Here is a 24,770-nt window from a genome sequence, read left to right on the forward strand (position 1 = left end):
AAATGATTAAACGTACACTAATAAAACTTCAACCTCGTAGGTAACACATCCTTCTAATACAAGAGGCAGGTCTTCAAGACAGGTTCTGACCAACCATGACACACAGGAAGCTGTCTTACATATGGTTCTTTGTTAGAAGTAATGTTGTAACTCAAATAAAAACGATACAGAATTCATCACAATGTGAGCTGTCTCTGTTAACTCCTTACTTGAAGTTTTGACCAGAGGAGGAGAAAACGGTCAGCCACTACTGCGCTAGTGATAGAAAATCTTTGACTCTTTATTCAAATTCGATCACAGAAACTACAAAAGTATACAATGAAGCATTTAGGCAATGAAGGTAAACAAAGGCAGTGAAGATAAAAATACAGTCTAAGTATTTTATTTTGCTTTATTAAACTTTCTCACTGTTCAAGAAAATGATTTATAAAATAAGTCTTAATGAGTCAAACAAAATTAATGTGATAGGTTAAGAACAGCTATCTTATTTTAATAATCACTACTGATTTGAAAGTAAAAAAATTTCAGTAACGTTCCCTTAGATTCCTTTAAGCAACTTTCAACAGTAAGGCCCTCAAATTTCTTATCTAACAACACTTACCTTGGTATGGTAACACATTTAGTATTACAATTCTGAGTGGTGATGGCTTTCTCAAGCTCATCTAATCGTCCTGTTTTCTTCAGCTTCTTCACCAAACTTTTAACTGCTTTCTCACACCACTTTTCTTCCTGTCCATTCTGCTCTCCTCCACCAGCTCCTCCAGATCCACCAGCTGACTTCTTCCATCCCAACAGTCTCTTCACAACTGGTGGAGTGAATGGCAAGATGGACGACATGTTCTTACCAAAAGCGGTGGTCCACTCTAAGAAAATATCCTCCTTAATCTAACCTAGAAGAGACACCGAAAGAATAGTTTAGAGGCTAACTTTACGATCAACCACTAGTTTCAGCACAATACCAAAAGGCAATTACAAGATGAAAGAGAAATTCAAATTATTATTTTCACAAGAGATGTTCAAAAGTTATCTTTTTCACCCTTGAAAATATCTTTACTAATTTAAATGAACTGTGAAAAAAACAAATTCTTCTAAAGACAAGACAATGTTACAAGTGGATAAATATAATACTTTTGCAAGTAAAATCTCGTAGCTTTATCAACACTGGACAAGTTTCTCATTACCCATACTACTTTATTTTTAATTTTAATAGGATCAATAAAATATTTTACCAAAAGAAGTTTTCCTCACCTTTTGGCATTTCAATCTGTTCTCAAAACTCGTTAACAAAAGATACTTTTTAATTTACAAGCCCAACAACCCCAAAGTTTTAAACTTTCATAGCTAATTATCATAAAGGAAAATCTAAAGTTATAACAAAGGAAAAGGCATCAAGTGTGAAGTAAACAAGAAGGAAGAAATAAAAGTAAAAAGAGTCTGTGAAGAAAAGACTTGGTTCATTTTTACTATCCCCCGAGAAGACTTTTAATTAAGCTTCTTTTAAAAAAATGTTCGTTTTTATCTAAGTAACAACACATAGAGGGAATAAAGTCAAATACAGCTCCTCCTCTTACACCAAGGTACAAATTCCTTAAAATCTTTTAAATTTATTTTTGCTATTTATACCTCAGTAATGATAGCCCTTGAAATATCAGGTTTAGATATACTAATCGACTTTTCTACAAGAAAATCAGGATTTACACCACAGCCACTTGCTTTCTTCCAACTTTAAAAATAACTATCTCCCAACTGTAGTTTTGTACCTGATGACATCAGTAGTAAACTACTGTATCATCATGTGCTCCTTTCTGTACAACTCTCTTCCCTACAGCTAACCGTGTTAGTTTTTCATTTACCCAGTTTTCTAAGCAGCTACTGCAAATTCTTCCCACACTCTCCACAAGCCTTTCAATTACAGTTTAATGTCAATGGCTTTAATCTCAAAGAAAGAGATAAGATAATTTGCCACTTGAGGACAGAACTGCAGAGTTCAGATTTGAGAAGAATGGAAAATATTTCAAAATCTAGCTCTGAGAATTCAGTAGAAAATCCAACTACAGCAAAGTGAAATAACAAACTTTATCAGGTATTTGCTAGGTTATATACCAGAAAGTATTCCATAAAGGAGTTCCACTTCTAATTAGGATGTAAAAGATCACAACAGATCATTACTTTCACCTTACCAATCAAAACAAGACAGGAAAGATATAAAATCATGGTTTTTCTGAACCCATCAGGAAGTTTAAGATGCAAAGTAACCTGAGTGGAACTAAATTTCAAAAAGTGTTGAGTCTTCATAGAAAAAGGAACCCAAAGATGGTCTCTTTCCTGGTAGAGCAGCTATGGAGGAATAATCCCACCACAGTGAGAATAAGCAGAAATCAACCTAAATTTTAACACATTTCAACACTAACATTTAAGCAGACAAGATATATTAGAATTCCAAGGATTCCACAGAACAAGTCTGCACTACTCAACCACTCAATCCCACAGACCTGCGCCAAGTGTTGGCCAAAGTGTGCCAAAGGGTAGAGGACAAGGCTGGAAAGCTGAGATAACCCAAGAAGCTAAAGGTCTTCTTCAAATGCCTTGCAAAGGAGAGTTAAGAGAAAGTTATCCAAGAGATTCCAGACACTTGAGCTGCCTAGGCTGAGGTGGGACAGGAGAGCTGAGACAAGAACTTCTACAGAGATACTCTGTAAACTGAACTACCAAGGCTAGGGTAGGAAAGGATTGCTGAGAGAAAGCACTGGAAGATACAAGAGCCTGAGGGCAGCACTCCAGAATCACAAAAACCCAGAGAAAAACAGAGAAATCACCCGCAGTTCAGAAAGCTGATGGCTCAGATACAAAGTACAGGGAAAGAACTAAAATTACAATAAGACAACAAATCTTGCAGAATGTGAAGTCTTAACCCTACTCTTAAAACACTTGAGCTAATCAAGCTGAAGTTGCAAACAAGCCGAGAACTAGGTCAACTACACACACATCTTATCACTTAGCCTTGCAAGAAATGAAGGGCCGTTGCACTGATTTTACACAAACATTCAGCATTCACTCAAAAATTACAAGACAGAGAGAGGAGCAAACCACAGTCAGAAGAGGATAGTATTCATATAATCAGATCAGAGGGTCTAGATTTGGAGATTACCAGACATACTTTTAACTATGATGAAAACTGATGGAAGAGATAGACAGCATGAATAACCAAACAGAGATTTTCATCACAGACACTGAAGCTATAAATAAAGATCACAGGGAAATGTGAGAAATGAAAAATACAATATCAGAAATTAAAGATCTCTTTAGACGGATTTAGAAACAGACAAAAATAAGCAGTGAATTTGAAGACAGGCCAAATTAAAGTGCTCAGATTTAAACACGAAGAGAAAAAAAAAAGTGTGGAAAAAAATCCCAGAACATCCAACATCAAATGTGAACTTGGGTTTGAGTGGAGTATAACTGGGGTCCCAGGAGATAAATGGGGCAGAAAAAGCATAAGAAGAGATAATGGTCAAGAATACTGCCAAATTGATATCAGACATCAACCCACAGATGCAAAGGAAACAGCTAACAGTCAATCTGCTGAATATTTCAACCTACTGAATATTAAAGATAAAAGTAAAGATAACAGAGAGCTCCTTCCCATTAAGCGGCCATCTCACATGAAACAAAGCCTTCAGCCAGGACAGTAGATGCAGGAAAGCCTCCCACTTCCCAGGCCCAAGGGAAGAGCCCTGCCTCAGAGGGAGGAGCAGAACCCGATCTGGGAGGGTGGGGGTAGCAAAACCTACTTGCGCACCTGCCACATGACAAGCTGCTCATGTGTAGCATCCCTACGGTCTACTCCTAGAGGAAGGCAGGAAATAGCTCCACCAGCAGCAGCAGACAAACGTGCCCTGATGCTGAAGAATGAGCACAAAGAAAAGCTATCTGAAAACGCTTCCTAAGACCTACCTGACTTCACACTCAGCATGCCTGGCTCCAGATGAGTGACCACATCGTCGTGGTTATCCAGGTCATTAAGACTTTTAAAATATAGTATTTCTGTGTATCCTCGCCACCTCTTCTGCTTCTGCTAGGTCCTTACAATTTCTACCCTTTATCCTGCCCATCCCTGCATGAAATGTTCCCTTGATATCTCCAATTTTCTTTGAGAGATTTCTAGTGCTTCCCATTCTATTGGTTTCCTGTACTTCTTCGCATTGTTCACTTAAGAAGGCTTCCTTATCTCTCCTTACTACTCTCTGGAACTCTGCATTCAGTTAGTATCTTTCCCTTTCTCCCTTGCCTTTTGCTTCTCTTCTTTCCTAAGCTATTTAGAAAGCCTCCTCAGACATCACTTCATGGCAAATAGATGGGAAAACAATGGAAACAGTGACAGACTTCATTTTCTTGGGCTCCAAAATCACTGCAGATGGTGACTGTAGCCATGAAATTAAGACACTTGCTCCTTGGAAGAAAAGCTACAACAAACCTAGACAACGTAGTAAAAAGCAGAAATCACTTTGCCGACAAAGGTCTAGATAGTCAAAGTTATGGTTTTTCCAGCAGTCATGTATGGGTGTGAGAGTAGGACCATAAAGGCTGCTGAACGCCAAAGAATGATGCTTTTGAACTGTGGTGTTGGAGAAGACTCTCAAGAGTTATTTGGACAGCAAGGAGATCAAACAAGTCAATCATAAAGGAAATCAACCCTGAATATTCACTGAAGGACTGATGTTGAAGATGAAGCTCCAATACTTTGGGCCGGCTGATGCGAACAGTCAACTCATTAGAAAAGACCCTGATGCTGGGAAAGACTGAAGGCAAGAAGAGAAGGGGACAACAGAGGATGAGATGGTTGGATGGCATCACCAACTCAATGGACATAAGTCTGAGCAAGCTCTGGGAGATGGTGAAGAACAGGGAAGGCAGGCGTGCCGCAGTCCATGGGGTTGTAGAGAGTCCGACACGACTGAACAACCAAACAACAACTTCAGACAACCGCTCTGCCTGCTTGCAGTTCTTTTCCTTTGAAATGGTTTTGGTCACCACTTCCTGTACAATGTTACCAATCTCTGTAACACTGTAGTTCTTCAGATCTAATCCCTTATATCTATTTGTCACCTCCACTGTATAACTGTAAGGGATTTGATGAAGTTCATACCCAAATGATGCTGTGGTCACCCACCTAGAGCCAGACATTCTGGAGGCTGAAATCATTGGGCCTTTAGGAAGCATTACTACAAACAAAGCTAGTGGAAGTGATGGAATTCCAGCTGAGCTATTTAAAATCTTAAAAGATGATATGCTGTTAGAGTGCTGCACTTGATATGTCAGCAAATTTGGAAAACTCAGCAGTGGCCACAGGACTGGAAAAGGTCAGTTTTCATTCCAATCCCAAAGAAGAGCAATACCAAACAGCGTTCAAACTACCATACAACTGTGCTCATTTCACATGCTAGCATGGTTATGCTCAAAATCCTTCAAAGCTAGGCTTCAACAGTATGTGAACCAAGAAGTTCCAGATGTACAAGCTGGATTTAGAAAACACAGAGAAGCCAGAGATCAAATTGCCAACATACACTGGATCATAGAGAAATCAAGGAAATTTCAGGAAAACATCTACTTCTGCTTCACTGACACTAAAGCCTTTGATTGTGTGGATCACAACAAACTGTGGAAAATTCTTAAAGAGATGGGAATACCAAACCACCTTACCTGTCTCCTGAGAAACCTAAATACACGTCAAAAAGCAACGGTTAGAACTGGACAAGGAACAACAGACTGGTTCAAAATTCGAAAAGGAGTTTGACAAGGCTATCTATTGCCACCCTGCTTATTTAAGTTCTATATAGAGTATATAATGTGAAATGCTGGGCTGGATGAATCACAAGCTGGAATCAAGACTGCTGGGAGAAATACCAACAACCTCAGAGAGTGGATGACACCACTCTAATGGCGTGAAGTGAGGAGGAACTAAAGAGCCTCTTGATGAAGGTGAAAGAAGAGAGTGAAAAAGCTGGCTTAAAACTCAACATGCAGACAACTACGATCATGGGAACCGGTACAATCACTTCATGGCGAATAAATGGGGAAAAGTAGAAACAGTGGCAATTTTTCCAAGGGGCAAAACTGGTTTACTGCTGCTAAGTCGCCTCAGTCGTGTCCGACTTTGTGCGACCCCATGAACGGCAGCCCACCAGGCTCCCCCGTCCCTGGGATTCTCCTGGCAAGAACACTGGAGTGGGTTGCCATTTCCTTCTCCAATGCATGAAAGTGAAAAGTGAAAGTGAAGCGCTCAGTCGTGTCTGACTCTTCGCGACCCCATGGACTGCCGCCCACCAGGCTCCTCCGTCCATGGGACTTTCCAGGCAAGAGTATTGGAGTGGGGTGCATGTTTACCAGTTTAAAAGAAAAAAAAAAAAAATCAAGCACCTCATTTACAGTATACAAGAAAAATCCTTATGATTCTCTTAACTGATGCAGGAAAAGAGAAGCACACGACAATGCTAATTTAACATCTATTGTTGTTTAGTCACTACGCCGTGTGTGACCCTTTCGTGAACCCATGGACTATAGCCCACCAAGCTGCTCTATCCATGGGATTTCCCAGGAGAGAATACTGGAGTGGGTTGCCATTTCCTTCCCAGCAATCTTCCTGATTCAGGGATCGAACCTGAATCTCCCGCATTGGCGGGCCAGTTCTTTACCACTGAGCCACCATGGAAGCAATTTAGTATCTATCCACGATCAAAAACTCTTAAAGAGAATTAGAAACAGAGACGAGCAAGAAGTTCTTCATTCTGGAAAAGGATAACTGAAAAACTACAGTTGGCAACATATCTAATGATGAAACAACATTAAGTCTCTTTCCCTTATGACTGAGGATAAGACAAGGATGCCCACAGCCACCATTCTATTCAATAACGCACTGGACGTTCCAGCCGCTGCAATAAGGCAAGAAAGAAGTAAAACACATAAAGACTGGAAAGAAAGAAGTATATTCTCTGGTGATATGGTGGTTTCTATCGGCAACTGCATAAAAATCTATAAGAACACAGGTAAAATTAGCAAGTGAGCCAGTAAGGTTTTATGATAGAAGGTCAACATATAAAACTAACTGTATCTCTACATACAAGCAAAGAACAAATGGAAAAGGAAATTTAAAGAAATACAATACATAACTGCAACAACAAAAAACCTGTAGGTCCATCTAAATAAAGATACTCAGGACCTTTCTACTAAGAAATGCAAAATATTGCTAAGGTAAATGAGAGAAGACTGAAATGAATCGAGACCATGTTTATAAACAGGAAGACAATATTATTTAAATGTCTATCCTCCCCAGTTTGACATAAATGCAGGCCCTGTTGAAATTTCAGCAGGATTTTTTTTTAAGAAATCAATATGCTGATGCTAAAATTCCCATGGAAACAGGAGATCTAGAACAGTAAAACCAATCTTGAAAAATGAATGATTTTGGAGGACTTATAACACCTTATTTCAAGACTTAGTAATCAAGATCATAGAGTAGGCATAGGAAAAATAAACAGAGTGAAATACAAGAGTTCAGAAATAGACACACACATATACAGTCAACTCATTTGCTACCAAGTAAAGTGAAAGCCACTCAATTGTGTCTGACTCTTTGCAACCCCATGGACTATACTATACTGGAATTCTCCAGGCCAGAATACTGAAGCAGGTAGCCTTTCTCTCCTCCAGGAGATCTTCCCAACCCAGGGATTGAACCCAGGTCTTCAGCATTGCAGGCAGATTCTTCACCAGCTGAGTCACAAGGGAACCCCAGTAGTGGAGTGGGCAGCCAATCCCTTCTCCAGCAGTTCTTTCTGACCCAGGAATCGAACCAGGGTGTCCTGAATTGTAGGTGAGTTCTTTACCAATTGAGCTATCAGGGAAGCCCTTGCTACCAAGATTTCCAAGGCACCAAGTCAATCTATTTTCAACATTTTTTCAACAACATGGAAAACAGTAAGCCTCAATCACGATCTTATACCATCCTCAATGGGAAAGGAAAATCTTATCTCCAGAGGGAAACAAAAAATACTTTTATGTCCTTAAGATATAAAGAGCACTAACCATAAAAGAACTATAACACAAACCTCATCAAAACTTAAAATGTTTGCTTACCTAAAGACACCTTTAAAAAACGAGTAAGTCACAGATTAGAGAAAAAATATGGTATAAATATATATGGCAAAGGACTACTATTCAGAATATATAAAGAACTGAAAGTCAAAGAAAAACGTGAACTCTGTTTTTAAAAAAATAGGCAAAAGACAAATTACAGATATTTCATGAAGAGGATACAGGAGTGCAATAAGCACATTAGGAGATGCTTAATATCAACATTCTTCAGAAAAATACAAGTTAAAACCGCAATGCATTTCACATCTAAAATGGTTTTAAAATATTCTGACACCACCAAATGCTGGTGAAGACATAGAATCTACTAGTTTGCTATTGCTGCTATAACACATTATCACAAACTCAGTGCCTTAGAACAATACAGAGCTACCGACATGAGTCTCAATAAATTAAAGAAAGTCAAAGTAGCGTCAGGATCGGTTCCTTCCGAAGACTCTAAGAGGAGACTTTGCTTCCCTCCCCTCAGCTCCTGCAGGCCTCCTGCATACCTTGGCTTTACCCCCTTCCTCCATCTTCGAAGCATATCACTTCCATCTCTGCCCCCACTGTCACACTGCCTCTGCTTTCTGTAACCAAACGTCCTTCTACCCTCCTGTTAGGACACCTGTGATTACATTTAGGGTTCATCCAGGTACTTCCCCAAAACCTCCACATCTCAAGATCCTGAACCACACCTGGCAAGTCCCTTTTGCCATATCAAGTAATATTCACTGGTTCTGGGGATTAGAACATGGGTGTCTTTGGGGACCATTACTCGGCCTGACATGTGTACCAGAATGCTCACACCCTACTGATATGAGTGTAAAATGGTTCTGCACCTTTGGAAGACTGGCAAGCTCCTACAAAGTTCAACATATTTCACTCCTAGACATATGTTCAAGAAAAATGAAAACTTAGGTTCACAAAAAGAAACTTGTACAAGAATGTTCACAGCAGCCATATTCACAATGGCCCAAAACTGGAAATGGCCCAAATACCAAGAAAACAGGGGAAAAAAAATTTAAATTGCCGTATATTCGCACAATGGAATATTGCTCAGCAACAAAAATGAGTGAACTATGTATATACTTCACAACACAGATGAATCTCAAAACGATCATGTTAGGGAAAAATGATAAAGTTATTACTTAAGAACAAAATATACAAAATATACACTGATTCCACTTATGACTTCTAATAAGTAGGGAAACTAATGTAGCGACAAAAGTCAAAATAACTGTCTCAGGAAAAGGTAGGAACACACAGAGGAATGCTTGGCCAGAGGCACAAATACCTTTCTGGCGTGATAAAATTGTTTTCTATCTTTTTTTGAGTAGTAATTCCATGTGAGTACACAATTACCAAAACTCACAGACTGAAAATTTAAGGTTTGGGCATTTGTCATGTGTAAATTACAACTCAAAAAAATTAAAAAGCACCTAAACAAATACACTAAGAAGTTCCAAATAAGCAAAATTAAAAAGGCTTCTTAACTTAAAAAGTTACCAAACCTTCAATATGCCAACTCATACTGGAAGTTTCAGAAGGGAGACGGTGGCAGCTGACCAACAATGTATGTAAGCCTGCACGTGTCTGCCCACAACCCGGAGGTGAGCCTCTACAAGCACTTCTAGGTGTACGTTGGGGAACAGGGACAGGTGTGGTGGGGGGCGGGGTTGTTATCTAAGAACAAAAACTGAGAGCCCAAATGACATCCAATCACAGACTTAACTGGGGCAGTGGTGGCAAGGCTGCTGTACAACGAGAATACGCTTACTATTCAATAAGCAAGTGTAACTCTCAAAAAAGGACTCTGAATTCTTGAAAGGTCATTCTCAAAAATGATCTTCCAGCTAAAGATACTGAGGCCTTGGTATAGTTTGCTAGAAAATAATGGTCACAACCTAATTATCAATAATTACAATCATATTCATTCCCCTCAAAAGGAAAAAACAACAGGTCCCCAACCTAATTCAGGAGACTGTCCCAAGCGTCCCAAATTTCATAGATTTACTTGGCCATAGTAACTTTTTTATAGGGACATCTCTGGAATTCCACATAGCAACACTGTCCTGACATCCTTGATAGCCCAACTGTGATTTAGATGCCAAAAATTTGAAAGGAGTCAAAAAATAAGATTATGTGACTTCCTTTAAAGTTTTCCCACTGTGAGGGAAGTAAAGAACAATGAGAATTGCACAGCAGATAGCACATTAAGCTGTCTAGAGTGACAGATGCTGTAAAAATGCACACAAATAAACATACATAAAAATGCTATATATTATAGTATACTAAATATTAGAATTGAAAATACTATAGTATATAAAACTACAACCTGACAAAATAAAGCAGACACATAAAACTTCACCAAACACACGTAGATGTTTACAAACCAAAGCAGACATTTGCAACTAACAGGCAGCAAAAAGTGTATCTGGCTACGTTTTCAACTCTGCTGAGCTCCTACTGTGTGTCCCAAAGCACGCTCTAGTGGAGCCAGCTGCATGAGCCTCAATACCATGTGACAGTCCTATCCGAGCGCTGAGAACACGCTTATTAATTCAACCTCTGGAAGGGAGACATATCACAAAAGCAACAACAAAGCAGAAGTGTGACGAGAGAGAGAGAAAACGAACAGCAGGCAGAAAGTTCAGTATGTTTGAGAGACAGGAAACATTTTAGGAGTTTCAAAAAAAGAAAAATAAATGCAGGTATTGCTGGAACACAGAGTACAAGGAAGCAACAGGGTAGGAGAGAGGGAAAAGCGAGGCTGGTCCAATTTAAAACACTGAAGACAGAAGTTACCGCTAATATTAAGAGCATTACTTCAGTGATTGCACAAACAATTCACATGTGTTACTGGCAAAGGAGGATTTGAAGATAATGGTCACTAACCAGTGTAAGCTAAGCAGCACGGCATGGTGCATTAATCACTATTCAGAACACAGAGACAGAAGCCAATCTGGAAACAGGTTACAGGGTCAGTATTAATACACGGCCTTCCTCGTGTTCATCACATGACCAGGGGCAACAGAAAACACAGCAGAGGCCCAGCAGAGGGTAGTCAGTGGAGGACAGTGCACACCCAGGCAAGGCCGAGCACGCAGCCCTGCGGAGAAGGCTCGTGTTCAGAGGACTCTCCAGGCGCCGGACAAGCGCCACACCCATTTTATCCTTAGAACTTCCTAAGTTATAGGAAAGAGCCCTGTTCCTTGCGAAAAACTGCCCAAACAAGCAAATACAACAAGATGCTATCTAAAAGTGCCTATACCTTTAGTTCAATTAATTCAGCCATGAGAATTGCAGCTAGGAAAATGAATAAAAATCAAACATTTATATTACCAGCAAAATGAAAGGGATTCCCAGTGTCAGGAAGAACCTGAGTAAAACAGGGTCTCTGTTTCATTTTTGTTAGGAAAAATGTTTATTGTGAGTTAGGATGTATTCTTAGGGATTTGAAAACTTTCTATAAAGTCTTTTATAAAAACTTTTTTCTTCATGGAAATGAAACATGGAAAGTTTAAACCTATTCTGGGTCATCTGAGTGACCTCATGACCTAGTACGGCCATGATTTCAGTGTCCCATGTCTTAGAAAGAGCAGTTATGATCACTTCGGAACTACGTGATCACTTAAAGTTACCAGTCTTAACTTGTCATGTCTTAGTAATCATGGCTGGTTAACTCCTGGCTAATTATCTCTGGAGAATTTTTCAATCATGCAATAAAATAATTTTTGCAGTAATGCTAATTAGTTGGGCATTTTAAATAGCTAAGTTATCATATATTTGGCCAAAAGTTTTGAAATGTAAACAGACTGAGTTTAGGTTTTTATAAGGTATCGATTTCTGCATGTTCCAACTTGAGGACAAAATAGAGTAAGAAAACAAGAAAATTAATTTATGATCAAGTTATCAAAATATGAATGAATCTTTTACATCATACAGATTTTCTTCACTAGTGTGGTAGCAAGCTCTGTACTCAAGTCAGAAATGTTTTTCTCAACATCTGCAAAAATTGAAAAGTTCAGATACTAACCCTGCTCCTAATTCCAGCTGTGGTAAACACAGTGCAAATTTCAACAGAATAGGAAAGCTTCACTTCACAGCCAAAGATGAAAGCTTATCAAATGATATTTTAGTAAAATTGGGATTTCAAGATTACTCACTGGAAAGTTTCAGTTAAGAGGTCTGATTATCCCGAACTAGCAAATAAAGCCCTCAAGTTATTAATAACTGTAAAACAGTTCTGCAAATGGCATTCCTTACATTTCTTCAATTTGCTATTCTTTGTATACTTTTTATTCTGATAAAAAACCCTATCAACTGAATGTGTATTACAAAAAAAACCCCTCCAAATCCTAGAATTTTTTTTTTCATTTCCTTACATTGTCTTTTAGCATACAAATTTATACTTAAATCAAAATATCTTATGATACAATTTTGTTAATTTCTAAAGAGATCTCTTTCTGCATGCAAATGTAGTAGCAAACATTTACTAAGTGCTTACTCAATGACACAACACATTAGTCTTAACAGGTAGCATTAACTCATTTAATTCTCTTAAGAATTCAGTGGGGTGGGTACTGTTATTTACAAATGAGGAATCTGAGACACAAACAGATACCTTGATTTTTTTAAAGATATTGCTCCTTCTAGATATTCATATAGTTTACATTTGTTTTTCACATTTAGGTTTTAACTTATCAGGAATTTCCATTTAAGGGGTGAGAGGGCAATCTCAGTATCTCCTTTAAGGATGCCTATCTTACCAGCGTGTGTGTGCACGCTCAGTCTCTCAGTTGTGTCCAACTCTTCTCGACCCCATGGACTTAAGTTAGCCCGCCAGGCTCCTCTGTCCAAGCAATTTCCCAGGTAAGAATACTGGAGTGGGTTGTCATTTCCTCCTCCAGGGGATCTTACTGACCCAGGGATGGAAACTGGATCTCCTGTACTGCAGGCGGATTCATGACCACTGAGCCACCTGGGAAGCCCATTTTATTAGCACCACTTATTAGTTTATCTTTTCTTTACTAATTCAAAATGCCACTCCTGTCACATACCAAAGCCCTGTAAATAAATGTCTCACTGGGGACTTCATATTCAGCCCCCTGGCGTGCTTATTCATACCTACGCTACTGCTACTGCTTTCAGGCAAGTTGCGATATTTGAGAAGCGAGTCCTCCCTGACTCTTTTTTTAATTTGGATGTTACTTCTAATCTGATGGACTTCCCTGGTGGCTCAGTGGTGAAGAACCAGCCTGCCAATGAAGGCGGCTCGGGTTCGATCCCTGGGTTGGGAAGATCTCCTGGAGAAGAAAAAGCTCCCCGCTGCAGTATTCTTCCTGGGAAATCCCCTGGACAGAGGAGGCCGGTGGGCTACACCCACAAGGCTGCAAGAATTGGATGCACCTTAGTGACTGCGCTTCTCCAGTGGCTCAGCTGGTAAAGAATCTGCTTGTAATGTGGGAAACCTGGGTTTGATCCCTGCGTTCGGAGGATCCCCTTCAGGAGGGAACAGCTACCCACTCCAGTATTCTGGCCTGGGGAATTCCACGGATGGTATATAGTTCATGAGGTCACAAAGAGCCGGACACGACTGAGCGACTTTTAATTTCACTTTAATGACTAACAATGACTTTTCATTTGATGTCCAATTCCACCAAAACCCTATAGAACTTTGGAAGTGCAATGAATTTGTATTAATTTATGACACTATGTATTACTTATGAAAAGGAGATATTTCCACTTATTTTGGACTTAATACCCATCAGTAAGTTGTCTAATTTTCTGCATAAAGGTGTTACACATCTCATTAAATTTATTTTTTCCTCCATTTATCTTGAATTTTATTGTGGCTAGAGTTTTTTTTTCAATAAGTATTTCAGTCATACAAAAATATATATTGAAATACCCTTGGATCTCCCATCCAGCTCTGTCAACTCTTAGCATTTTGTAGTATATGATTAGATATAAGACATGACAGATGGATTCAGCTAAAGTCCCCTATGAACACCTTTATTATCCCACTGTCCTTCCTCTTGCTTCTCAAGAGATAGCCATGATTCTGACTTTCCCCAATGGTCATTAAGAGGTTTTGATACACGTGGTATCCGTAACAATAAAGTTTTGCACAATTCTATAAATTTGTGTCAAACTTTGACACTGCTCATGTTGCTGCATTTCTTTCATGCCGATAGATACATAAATAATCTTCAACTCTAGGGCATTCATTTTAGCTGTCATACAGCATTCCACTGTATGACTCCAACACAGTTCCGTGTCTAGTCTCCTTCTAAAGAGGAGGTTGTTTCCAATTATCCATTCTTACAAGCTCCCATCAGTAGTCTGGCATATAACTTCTCATTCATAAGGAGAACTCTTTAAGGACAGAAACTTCTGAACTTTCTGATCAAAAAAGAAACCCCACAGCGAGAAAAACGATTTTTCACTGCAGTGCCCCCCACACACACACACTTAAAACAGGCATTTTATTATATGTTATCCTCTGCCATCTCTCTAAATTGAGGGTTGTGAACTACTGATGACTATGAAATCAACTTAGTTGATCCCGAGCAGTAGCTTTTTCAAAAAAACAGAAAAGAAAAAAATAAAAACAGAATACAGTAGAAAACAGATCACACTCAATTTCAAAAATTTTAATTCAGCCTGTGTCTCATATAATATCAATATATTTCCCACCATGGAAACATATGGAAAACAAGGCCTTAGGACATATACCAACAAGTAGAAATGCTGCCCGGCAGGACATGCACATATACATCTTTACCAAGTACTAACAACATGATTACACTAATTGTCATTCCCACCAGGGAAAAATGAGTCCCTATTTCATCCACTATCATCAACACATTATTTGGTCCCTCAAACTTTCATCAAAAGCATGAGTGCAACAGAGAGGAGGGCTGTCAACACTTAGCATTTCCCCAATTACAAAAAAATTTGAGAATATTTTCATGTTTACTGGTTTTTCAGGATCCTGCTCCTTTGAATCATTTGTTCACATTCACCATCTTTTACTTGTCCCTGCGCTTAGTCACTCAGTCGAGTCCAACCCTTTGCAACTCCATGGACTGTAGCTCACCAGGCTCCTCTGTTCATGGAATTCTCTAGGCAAGAATTCTGGAGTGGGTTGTCATTTCCTTCTCCAGGGGAACTTCCTAACCCAGGAATTGAATCAGGGTCTCCTGCATTGCAAGCGGATTCTTTACCAGCTGAGCTACCTGGGAACTCTTCATATAATCATCTTTTGTTAATTACACAAGCCACATATATCTTCACCTAGCAAGTGACTTTTAATGGCCTTTTTAAAATGAAGTATTTCACTTTAAAGTGCTCAAATTTATCAGTATTTTAAGTTATGTATACACTTATACCTTCTTGGATCTTTCCATATGCTGTCACCTTTTAAAAGTCAAATTGCAAAGTTTTGCCGTTCTATTTGGCTGCAATCTATTTTGGTGTGTGATGCAGGGCAGGTATCTTCTCCCCAACAGAAATAATCAAGTACACCAGTACCATATACTGAATCACTTCCCTAGTGATTACAAACGCTACTGTGTTTCTAGGCTTTTTTTCCCTTTCCTTCCATTAGTCTATATCTGAAACAAATACCATCATGTCTTAACCATTAAAGCTACAGAATTATGTCTTGGTATCGGACAAAACGAATTCTCTTTCACCTTTCTGCGATTTTACTTGGAATGACACTGAACTTATAAATAAGTAGAGGAAAATTGATATTTATGATACTGTATCTTCTATTCATAAACACAAGTATATTTTCTTATAATTGAATATTATATGGGTCTTTTAATTTTCTCCATTAAGGTCCCACATATGTTTTTATTTTTTCCTAGGTATTTTGTAGTTTGTGTTGCCATTTTAAAGGGTGTCTTTTTTAAATTCAGATTTTGCTTGTTGCTGGCATTGGTTTTTGAGCCTTGAACGACAACATTAGAGATGCTGAGCCTCCACGCATTTGAAAATTCACATGTCACTTTACAGTTAGCCCTCTATATCACAGTTCTACATTTGAAGATTCAATCGTGAATGGGGTAGTTACATAGTTACTGGGGGGAAAAAAAACAAACACAGAAGTGGACAGGCACGGTTCAAGTGTCAACTGTATTAACTTAAAAAAAATCAACTTTATTGAGGCAATGCTTACATACAATAAAATGCACAAGATGTTAAATATATAATTCAGTGAGTCCTGATAAATACATACCTCCATATAACCACCATCCCTGTCAAGATACAGAATATTTTCACTGTCTCAGAAAGTTTCCTTGGATCCCTTCTGAGTCAATATACCCTTCATATTCCTGATTTATATCAAAGCAATTTTCATCTGTTACAGAAATTCACAAAGTTGTAATCATGCCACAGGTACACTTCTTTTAACAAAGACCATTTACTCAAATTATCAAGTTCCCTTATATTCCTAATTTTCTAAGAAGTTTTGTTAAGAATAAGTACTGAATTTTATCATCTGCTTTCCTTCACCCATTGAGATTATCGTAGAGCTTTCTCCTCTTTTGATGTGTTAATGTGATGAATTTCATTTACAGGTTTTCTAATGTTTAATCATTTTTACGTTTTGAGACAAACCCTAATTAATCACAGTGGCTTTTTTGTTATGAGCAAATACTAACATATCTAAAATTTCATTGCTGTGCTTATTATTGAGGTATAGCCTGTATGTTTCCCTTCTGATACTACATCTGTCCTGACGGCTCGTGGTACTAGATTACAGTAGCCCAGCAAAATGATTTTTTCTCATATATTCATTCACTGCATCTCTTCTCCTATCAGGACTCAGACCACGTAACATTTTACATGACACTGGAATTACCAGTTCTTCCTAGGTTTTGTAGAACTTGCCCATCTGGGATTTTCATTGGGGGTTTGGATTTTTTGAAATTTTTATTTAATTTCATTTCTTTGTATTTTCTAACTATGAATTAAGATTTTAAAATTATAATCAGGTTTCCTATCCTTAAGCCACTTTTGGTAATTTATTTTGCTAGAGATTTCCATTCAACCTGTTTTCCAATCTAAAGGCAAAAAGCTGTTCACATGTCTCAGTTTTGAAATCACAGTTTGTCTGCAGTCCTATCCCTGTTTCATTTCTAATGTATTTGTGCTCTTTTTCTCCTCTATCAATCTCGGCTAACTTAGTCTTTTCAATTTAGCACCTTAGGTTTCAGTTCAGTTCAATCGCTCAGTCGTGTCCGACTCTTCGCAACCCCATGAATCACAGCACGCCAGGCCTCCCTGTCCATCACCAACTCCCGCAGTTCACTCAGACTCACGTCCATCGAGTCTGTGATGCCATCCAGCCATCTCATCCTCTGTCGTCCCCTTCTCCTCCTGTCTCTAATCCCTCCCAGCATCAGAGTCTTTTCCAATGAGTCAACTCTTCGCATGAGGTGGCCAAAGTACGGGAGTTTCAGCTTTAGCATCATTCCTTCCAAAGAAATCCCAGGGTTGATCTCCTTTAGAACGGACTGGTTGGATCTCCTTGCAGTCCAAGGGACTCTCAAGAGTCTTCTCCAACACCACAGTTCAAAAGCATCAATTCTTCGGCACTCAGGTTTCTTCGTAGTCCAACTCTCACATCCATACATGACCACTGCAAAAACCATAGCCTTGACTAGATGGACCCTTGTTGACAAAGTAATGGCTCTGCTTTCCAATATGTTATCTAGGGTGGTCATAACTTTTCTTCCAAGGAGTAAACATCTTTTAATTTCATGGCTGCAATCACCATCTGCAGTGATTTTGGAGCCCCAAAAAATAAAGTCTGACACTGTTCACACTGTTTTCCCATCTATTTGCCATGAAGTGATGGGACCAGATGCCATGATTTTCGTTTTCTGAATGTTGAGCTTTAAGTCAACTTTTTCACCCTCCTCTTTCACTTTCATCAAGAGGCTTTTTAGTTCCTCTTCACTTTCTGCCATAAGGGTGGTGTCACCTGCATATCTGAGGTGATTGAGATTTCTCCCGGCAATCGGACTGCAGCTTCTGCTTCTTCCAGCCCAGCGTTTCTCATGATGTACTCTGCATATAAGTTAAATAAGCAGGGTGACAACAGACAGCCTTGACATACTCCTTTTCCTATTTGGAACCAGTCTGTTGTTCCATGTCCAGCTCTAACTCTCGCTTCCTGACCTGTATATAGGTTTCTCAAGAGGCAGGTCAGGTGCTCTAGGATTCCCATCTCTTCCAGAATTTTCCAGTTTATTGTGATCCACACAGTCAAAGGCTTTGGCACAGTCAAGAAAGCAGAAATAGATGTTTTTCTGGAACTCTCTTGCTTTTTCCATGATCCAGTGGATGTTGGCAATTTGATCTCTGGTTCCTCTGCCTTTTCTAAAACCAGCTTGAACATCTGGAAGTTCACAGTTCATGTATTACTGAAGCCTGGCTTGGAGAATTTTGAGCATTACTTTCCTAGCATGTGAGATGAGTGCAATTGTGCGGTAGTTTGAGCATTCTTTGGCATTGCCTTTCTTTGGGATTGGAATGAAAACTGACCTTTTCCAGTCCTGTGGCCACTGCTGAGTTTTCCAAATTTGCTGGCATATTGAGTGCAGCACTTTTACAGCATCATCTTTCGGGATTTGAAATAGCTCAACTGGAATTCCATCACCTCCACTAGCTTTGTTCGTAGCGATGCTTTCTAAGGCCACTTGACTTCACATTCCAGGATGTCTAGCTCTAGGTGAGTGATCACACCATCGTGATTATCTTGGTCGTGAAGGTCTTTTTTGACAGTTCTTCTGGGTATTCTTGCCACCTCTTCTTAATATCTTCTGCTTCTGTTAGGTCCAGACCATTTCTGTCCTTTATCGAGCCCATCTTTGCATGAAATGTTCCCTTGGTGTCTCTAATTTTCTTGAAGAGATCTCTAGTCTTTCCCATTCTGTTCTTTTCCTCTATTTCTTTGCATTGATCGCTGAGGAAGGCTTTCTTATCTCTTCTTGCTATTCTTTGGAACTCTGCATTCAGATGCTTGTATCTTTCCTTGTCTCCTTTGCTTTTCGCCTCTCTTCTTTTCACAGCTATTTGTAAGGCCTCCCCAGACAGCCATTTTGCTTTTTTGCATTTCTTTTCCATGGGGATGGTCTTGATCCTTGTCTCCTGTACAATGTCACAAACCTCCGTCCATAATTCATCAGGCACTCTATCTATCAGATCTAAGCCCTTAAATCTATTTCTCACTTCCACTGTATAATCATAAAGGTTTGGTCATTTCAATTATATTTTTCCCCCATTAATATTCCTCAATTTTATCTCCTTCCTTTTTCTAACTCATTACATTGTATAGTTAATGCATTTATTTTTCTTTACTAAACATTCTTAATTCTTCAGTAAACATTTAAAGTTCTAAATTTCCCAGGTAGGCAAATGAGCTTTTGTTGTAACCCAGTTTTGATAAGCAGCATTTTCATCATCCTTAACACTTCTCAATTTTATGATTCATCCTTAAACTGAGAAATGTTTTCCAGCACACCACTATGGATTTGGGAGCTGGCGCTATCCTGCGATGTTTCTAACTTGACCATACCAGGGTCCCAAACATGACTTGCAGGGTACAAATTCCTAGGAATTTGTCAACATTTGCTTTGAGACTTGATACATAACCAAGTTTTATAAAATTCCACAGGTATCAGAAAAGAATATATTGTCTGTAACTACTGCACGCTTGCTAACTGCACATTTCCAATCCTGTATAACCTTATTTTTTATCTATCTTTTCTTAAATTATTCGGATGTATATTAGAATCTCCTAGTACGATTATTACACATTTGTTTATTTATCCTTGTAATTCTGCCAATGTTACTGTATAGATCGCTACAGACTGTCCCTAGCATACCCACCTTGCCCTGCACCCAAATTCTTATATACTGTGAAGTTGCTCAGCCGTGTCCAACTCTTTGTGACCCCATGGACTGTAGCCTACCAGGCTCCTCCATTCATGGGATTTTCCAGGCAAGAATACTGGAATGGGTTGCCATTTCCTTCTCCAGGAGATCTTCCCAACCAAGGGATTGAACCTAGGTCTCCCGCATTGTAAGCAGCCGCTTTTACCGTCTAAGCCACCAGGGAAGCCATCAAATTCTAGGATGATGTAGTTTTAAAGTAAAGAAATGAAAAAAGTTGTGCTAGGCATAATCCCCATTCGGGCTGCTGTAATGGCATTCTGTAGACTGGGTGCCTTATTAAACAGTGGAAATCTATTTCTTACAATTCTGGAGGCTGGGAATTTCAAGTTCAAGGTGCCATCAGATTTGGTGTATGGTATGGGCTCACTTCCTACTTCATAGACAGCTGTCTTTTTGCTGTAACCTCATACAGCAGAAGGGGGCAAGGGAATTCCCTGGGGTCTCTCTTAAAAGGGCATTAATCCCATTAAGGAGGGCTCCACTCTCATGATCTAATCACTTCCCAAAGGCCCCATCCCCAGATAACATCACACTGGGAATTAGATTTCCAGATAACGCCTAGCACAACTTTTTGCATTTCTTTACTTTAAAACTACGTCATCTTAGTTTTAAGTGTATCTACTAATAAGCATTTAATTAAACTTTTTTCTGTTTCCATTCTCCTTTAACTAGTAAGCTTAATGTGAACTTATGTACTGGTTTATGGAGATATTGAAGCTAACTTTCTATCATCTTATTTTGTTTTCTAATTCCTAAGGAGTTTCTTCGATTCTTTTTTCCCCTTTCCTGGCTTCTGCTTGAATGATCACATATTCATCATTTCAACCCCTTCATCCCCACTGATTTGGAGTTACACATTCTATTTCAATTCTTTCAGGAGGCACTCCTTAAATTTTTCATGGAAAACTTTAATCAGTGGCTGTAGGTGAAGACAGCAAACAAAAACCAAAATAAAATACAAACGAAGGAATTTCAAAAAAAAAGACAATCTCATGAGGATAGGTGAAGAGTAAGAAGAAAAGCAAAATTTTGAGAACTGGAAAATGGATGGATGAGTAATAACTGTGAACAGATTTCAGAAACTACTACTAACTCTAAGCTACCTGTAGAGAACCATTCTATTTACAGAGCAGAATTCTCCAAAGGTTAAGTTATGGACACCACCAGGCATAGCAGGAGCTGAGGACCAGGACAGGGTAAGGAGATAAAAGAGACAGGATTGAGTGAGAGCTATCTGAGAAGCAATCACCTACTCCCCCGCTCCCCCACTGGGTAACTGCCCCTTTCCCTCTGCAGAAGACTAAACCTTTATTCTTGGCAGGGAGGAAATCAGTCTACCTGGACTGGAGAACAGTCTGGTCCTGTTAGGAGAAGAGATGGAGTAAATGAACACAAGGCATGCTAAATGCAGACACTCCCCAGCCCTTTCCTTCACTGAGTTCTGGTTCCCAAAAATACTAGAAGCCAGACCTTTACCCATTTAGTCAGAACAAGACTCCTCTCTGGGGTACCTGACCAACCTAGGAGGAAAAACATACAGACACTGAAATCAAGACTTTACCAACAAACAGTCCACCCAGATTATTCTTCAATGAAACTGAAAGGAGACTACCCATATGCATAGTTTCCAATCAGCTTTTCAGACCCCTACTTTCTTAATTAAGGATTACTTGGATTATTTGAGGGAAAATGAAGCAAAAACAGAAAAATGCAGCTTTAAGTTTATATAGAGAAAGAAAACACTATCAAAATCACCACTACACCCAGAGAAATGAGAGACTATAGTAACCCTGACCAAGAGTAGCATGTTTTACAGAGGAAACAAGCTTCACAAAGGGAACCATTCAAACAGTAACAGAGAGCTCTTGGACTGCTCAATGTTCAAACATCAGAGATGACAACGGAAGGAGAGGGAATTATCAAAGCAATCAAGAAGTATCCCCTGAACTGAAAGATGGGAGCTTCCTGATTGAAAAGGTCCATTAAGACCCCAGGCCAATGGATCAAACATGCCCACATAAAAGCTGGTGGCTGTAAAACTTCTGAATGCTGAGGACACAAACAAAGAGCCAAAAGTTCCCAGATATAAATTTTTTTAAAGGTCATATAGAAAAGAATCAGATTGGATTTGATTTTCGGAACAGTAAAACTAAGTGAGGCCAACAGAGCGATGCTCTCGTAATTCTGAAACAATTATTTTCAACCAAGAATTCTATTGGCCAGGACTGAATAAGGGTATTTTCAGACATACAATATCTCCAAATATTTTCCATATACATTCTCTCTCAAGGAAAGTCCTGAAGGAAAGGATATGTTTTGTAAAAAGAAGGGAAAGCAAAAGAATAACAAATCTAGCAAAGGAGAAAGGCTAAGGAACCCCAGGAGCACCGAGGGGCATCCCAGAACAACTGCTACACACCAGTGTTAGCAACCAGTGCAGAGTGGAATGGGTTCAAACAACATGCAGCAAGAATGATACCAGGCTTCTCTCCAAAGTGGACCAACATTGTAAAAGTTAATGGGAGCATGACTGCCACTGATGAGACCCACTAAATGTTCAGAGTGAATGTGACAATAAATAACCACCGGGTCTGTTTTAACTAACATCCAGATTTCTGATCCCATAGATTAGAATGCAAAGGAAAAAAACCCGCCTGTTAAGAGGAACTCTCATACGTTCAGACGTTTACATACATATGGAATTTTAGACCCAGTGCCACTCAACAAAAACAGGATGCAAACCACACATGTATTTGTAAACTTTCTATTAGCTACATTTTTTTTAAAAGTAAAAATAGTTGAAAGTAATCATAGTTAAAAGTAATCCGCCAACAGTCAGACTCGACTGAGCGACTGAACTGAACTGAATCATTTTAATAATGCAATCAGTTCAGTCCAGTCACTCAGTCGTGTCCGACTCTTTGCGACCCCATGGACTGCAGCATGTACTAATTCATCCTACCATATCCAAAAAGGGTTTTCCCAGGCGGTTCAGTGGTAAAGAACCCGCCTGCCAATGCCAGAAACAGAGAGACAAGGGTTCGATCCCTGGGTTGGGGAGATCCCTTGTAGTAGGAAATGGCAACCCACTGCAATAAGTTTGCCTGGAGAAGTCCATGGACAGGGGGCCAGGTGGGCTGCAATCCATGGGGTCACAAACAGTTGGACACGACTCAGCATACACACAAACATCTAAAATATTATCTCAGTGTGTAATCAGTATTGAAGATGAAAATACTTTATTTACAGTATTTTTTTTTTTTACTTAAGTATTATAAATCTAGTGTGTTTTATACATGCAGTCCATCTCAGTCTGGACTAGCTACATTTCAGGTGTTCAAGGACCACATACAGCTCGTGGCTATCTACTGAACAGAGCAGCTCTAGAAGGATACGGAACTGGATAGTAGGAGGTAAGAGATCTGAGGGAGAGTTACTTTTCATCATTTACTATTTTATTCCTTTTGAATCTGGCATCATGTGCTCTTATTATTCAAAAAAATGAATAAAGTACATTTCCTAAAATATATTATAAATGTAGATATCCTCTGACCTACTTATAGAAATCTCTTCTATGGATGTATATAATGATGCAGAAACAGTTATTTGTTGCAGCACTATTTTTAACACAAGACTGGAAATAAACATCCATCAACAGAGGACTGATTAAATACATTATAGACACACATACAAAAAAATACTGTGCAGCCAAAAGAAAGCTAAGAAGTATTTATTATATACTGACAAGGAATAACCTACAGGATGCATTATTAAGCAAAATACAGGACCACTTTTTGTACTAAAAGGTAACGAATGCACAAAGTTGCTCATATATGCAACTTTCAGAACAATGCGTAACACTTTCAGAACAATACAAGAAAACCTCATAATGCTACTTGCCTTTAGAAAGGCAACTGAGTAAGGCATAGCAAGAGACTTTGCAGTGTGTATCTTTTGAATTTCAAGTTTGAATACAATAATGTATTACCTACTTAAAAAGCCCACTATTCAAAAAAAACCCCAAAACCCACTATTCTACATCTAACTAGTGTCTGCTTTTTATTTACCATGCTTGGCATTCATGGGATACAAAGACTAGTGTTTTTCCAGTTTTTCCATAGAGAAGTTTGAAGCTTGTTTTTCTCAGAGCCCACAGAAGTTTCAATGATACTGGAACAGATGTGTATATATATGTGTGCATTTTAGTGTACAGTTTCCAGAATTTTATCTCCTTTTCCCAAATGGCCACAGAAGCCCAGCCCCAGCTACTGGATTATTTATCTAATAAATTCCCCAAGGCTTTTCCTTGATGTTAACTGATTTTCTAAGCTTCTGATACCTGGAGACTTTTTTCTCCCTTGCTGCCCTCTCTAGATTAGCTATATATATACATAGCTGATAAAACAAAAAATGTTCTGCATTTTATTCCATATTTGAAGGAAAAGGAAAGGGCCTAATCTATGTCTCTTTGTATGGTTTTAAGAAATCTAGATAATACACAGTCAATGATGGCAAACACTGAAGCAGTATGATAATGGATAAAGACTGCTAACCTTGGCAGTTCAGAATTCAGTGATGACTTGTTTAAGAACAGCAGGAAGGCGATATGGAAATAGGTGACAAAAACCCACAAAATTCAAGTCTCGAACAAAGAAAGTCATTCG

The 24,770-nt window shown here is 39.0% G+C and overlaps 1 protein-coding gene across 3 annotated transcripts in view; it reads right to left on the minus strand.

Annotated features, from left to right (window-relative positions):
- SMAD2 (SMAD family member 2) overlaps positions 1-24,770 on the minus strand; it is an 84,587-nt gene that overhangs the window by 52,079 nt on the left and 7,738 nt on the right. For all 3 annotated transcript variants that reach the window (XM_018039540.1, XM_018039538.1, XM_018039539.1), the window contains exon 2: positions 602-890. In XM_018039540.1, the coding sequence (XP_017895029.1) occupies positions 602-837 (236 nt within the window). In that variant the 5' untranslated portion in view covers positions 838-890. The remainder of the gene's footprint in view (positions 1-601; positions 891-24,770) is intronic.

Source organism: Capra hircus, chromosome 24 (assembly GCF_001704415.2).
Source record: "Capra hircus breed San Clemente chromosome 24, ASM170441v1, whole genome shotgun sequence".
In the NCBI taxonomy this organism is placed as follows: domain Eukaryota; kingdom Metazoa; phylum Chordata; class Mammalia; order Artiodactyla; family Bovidae; genus Capra; species Capra hircus.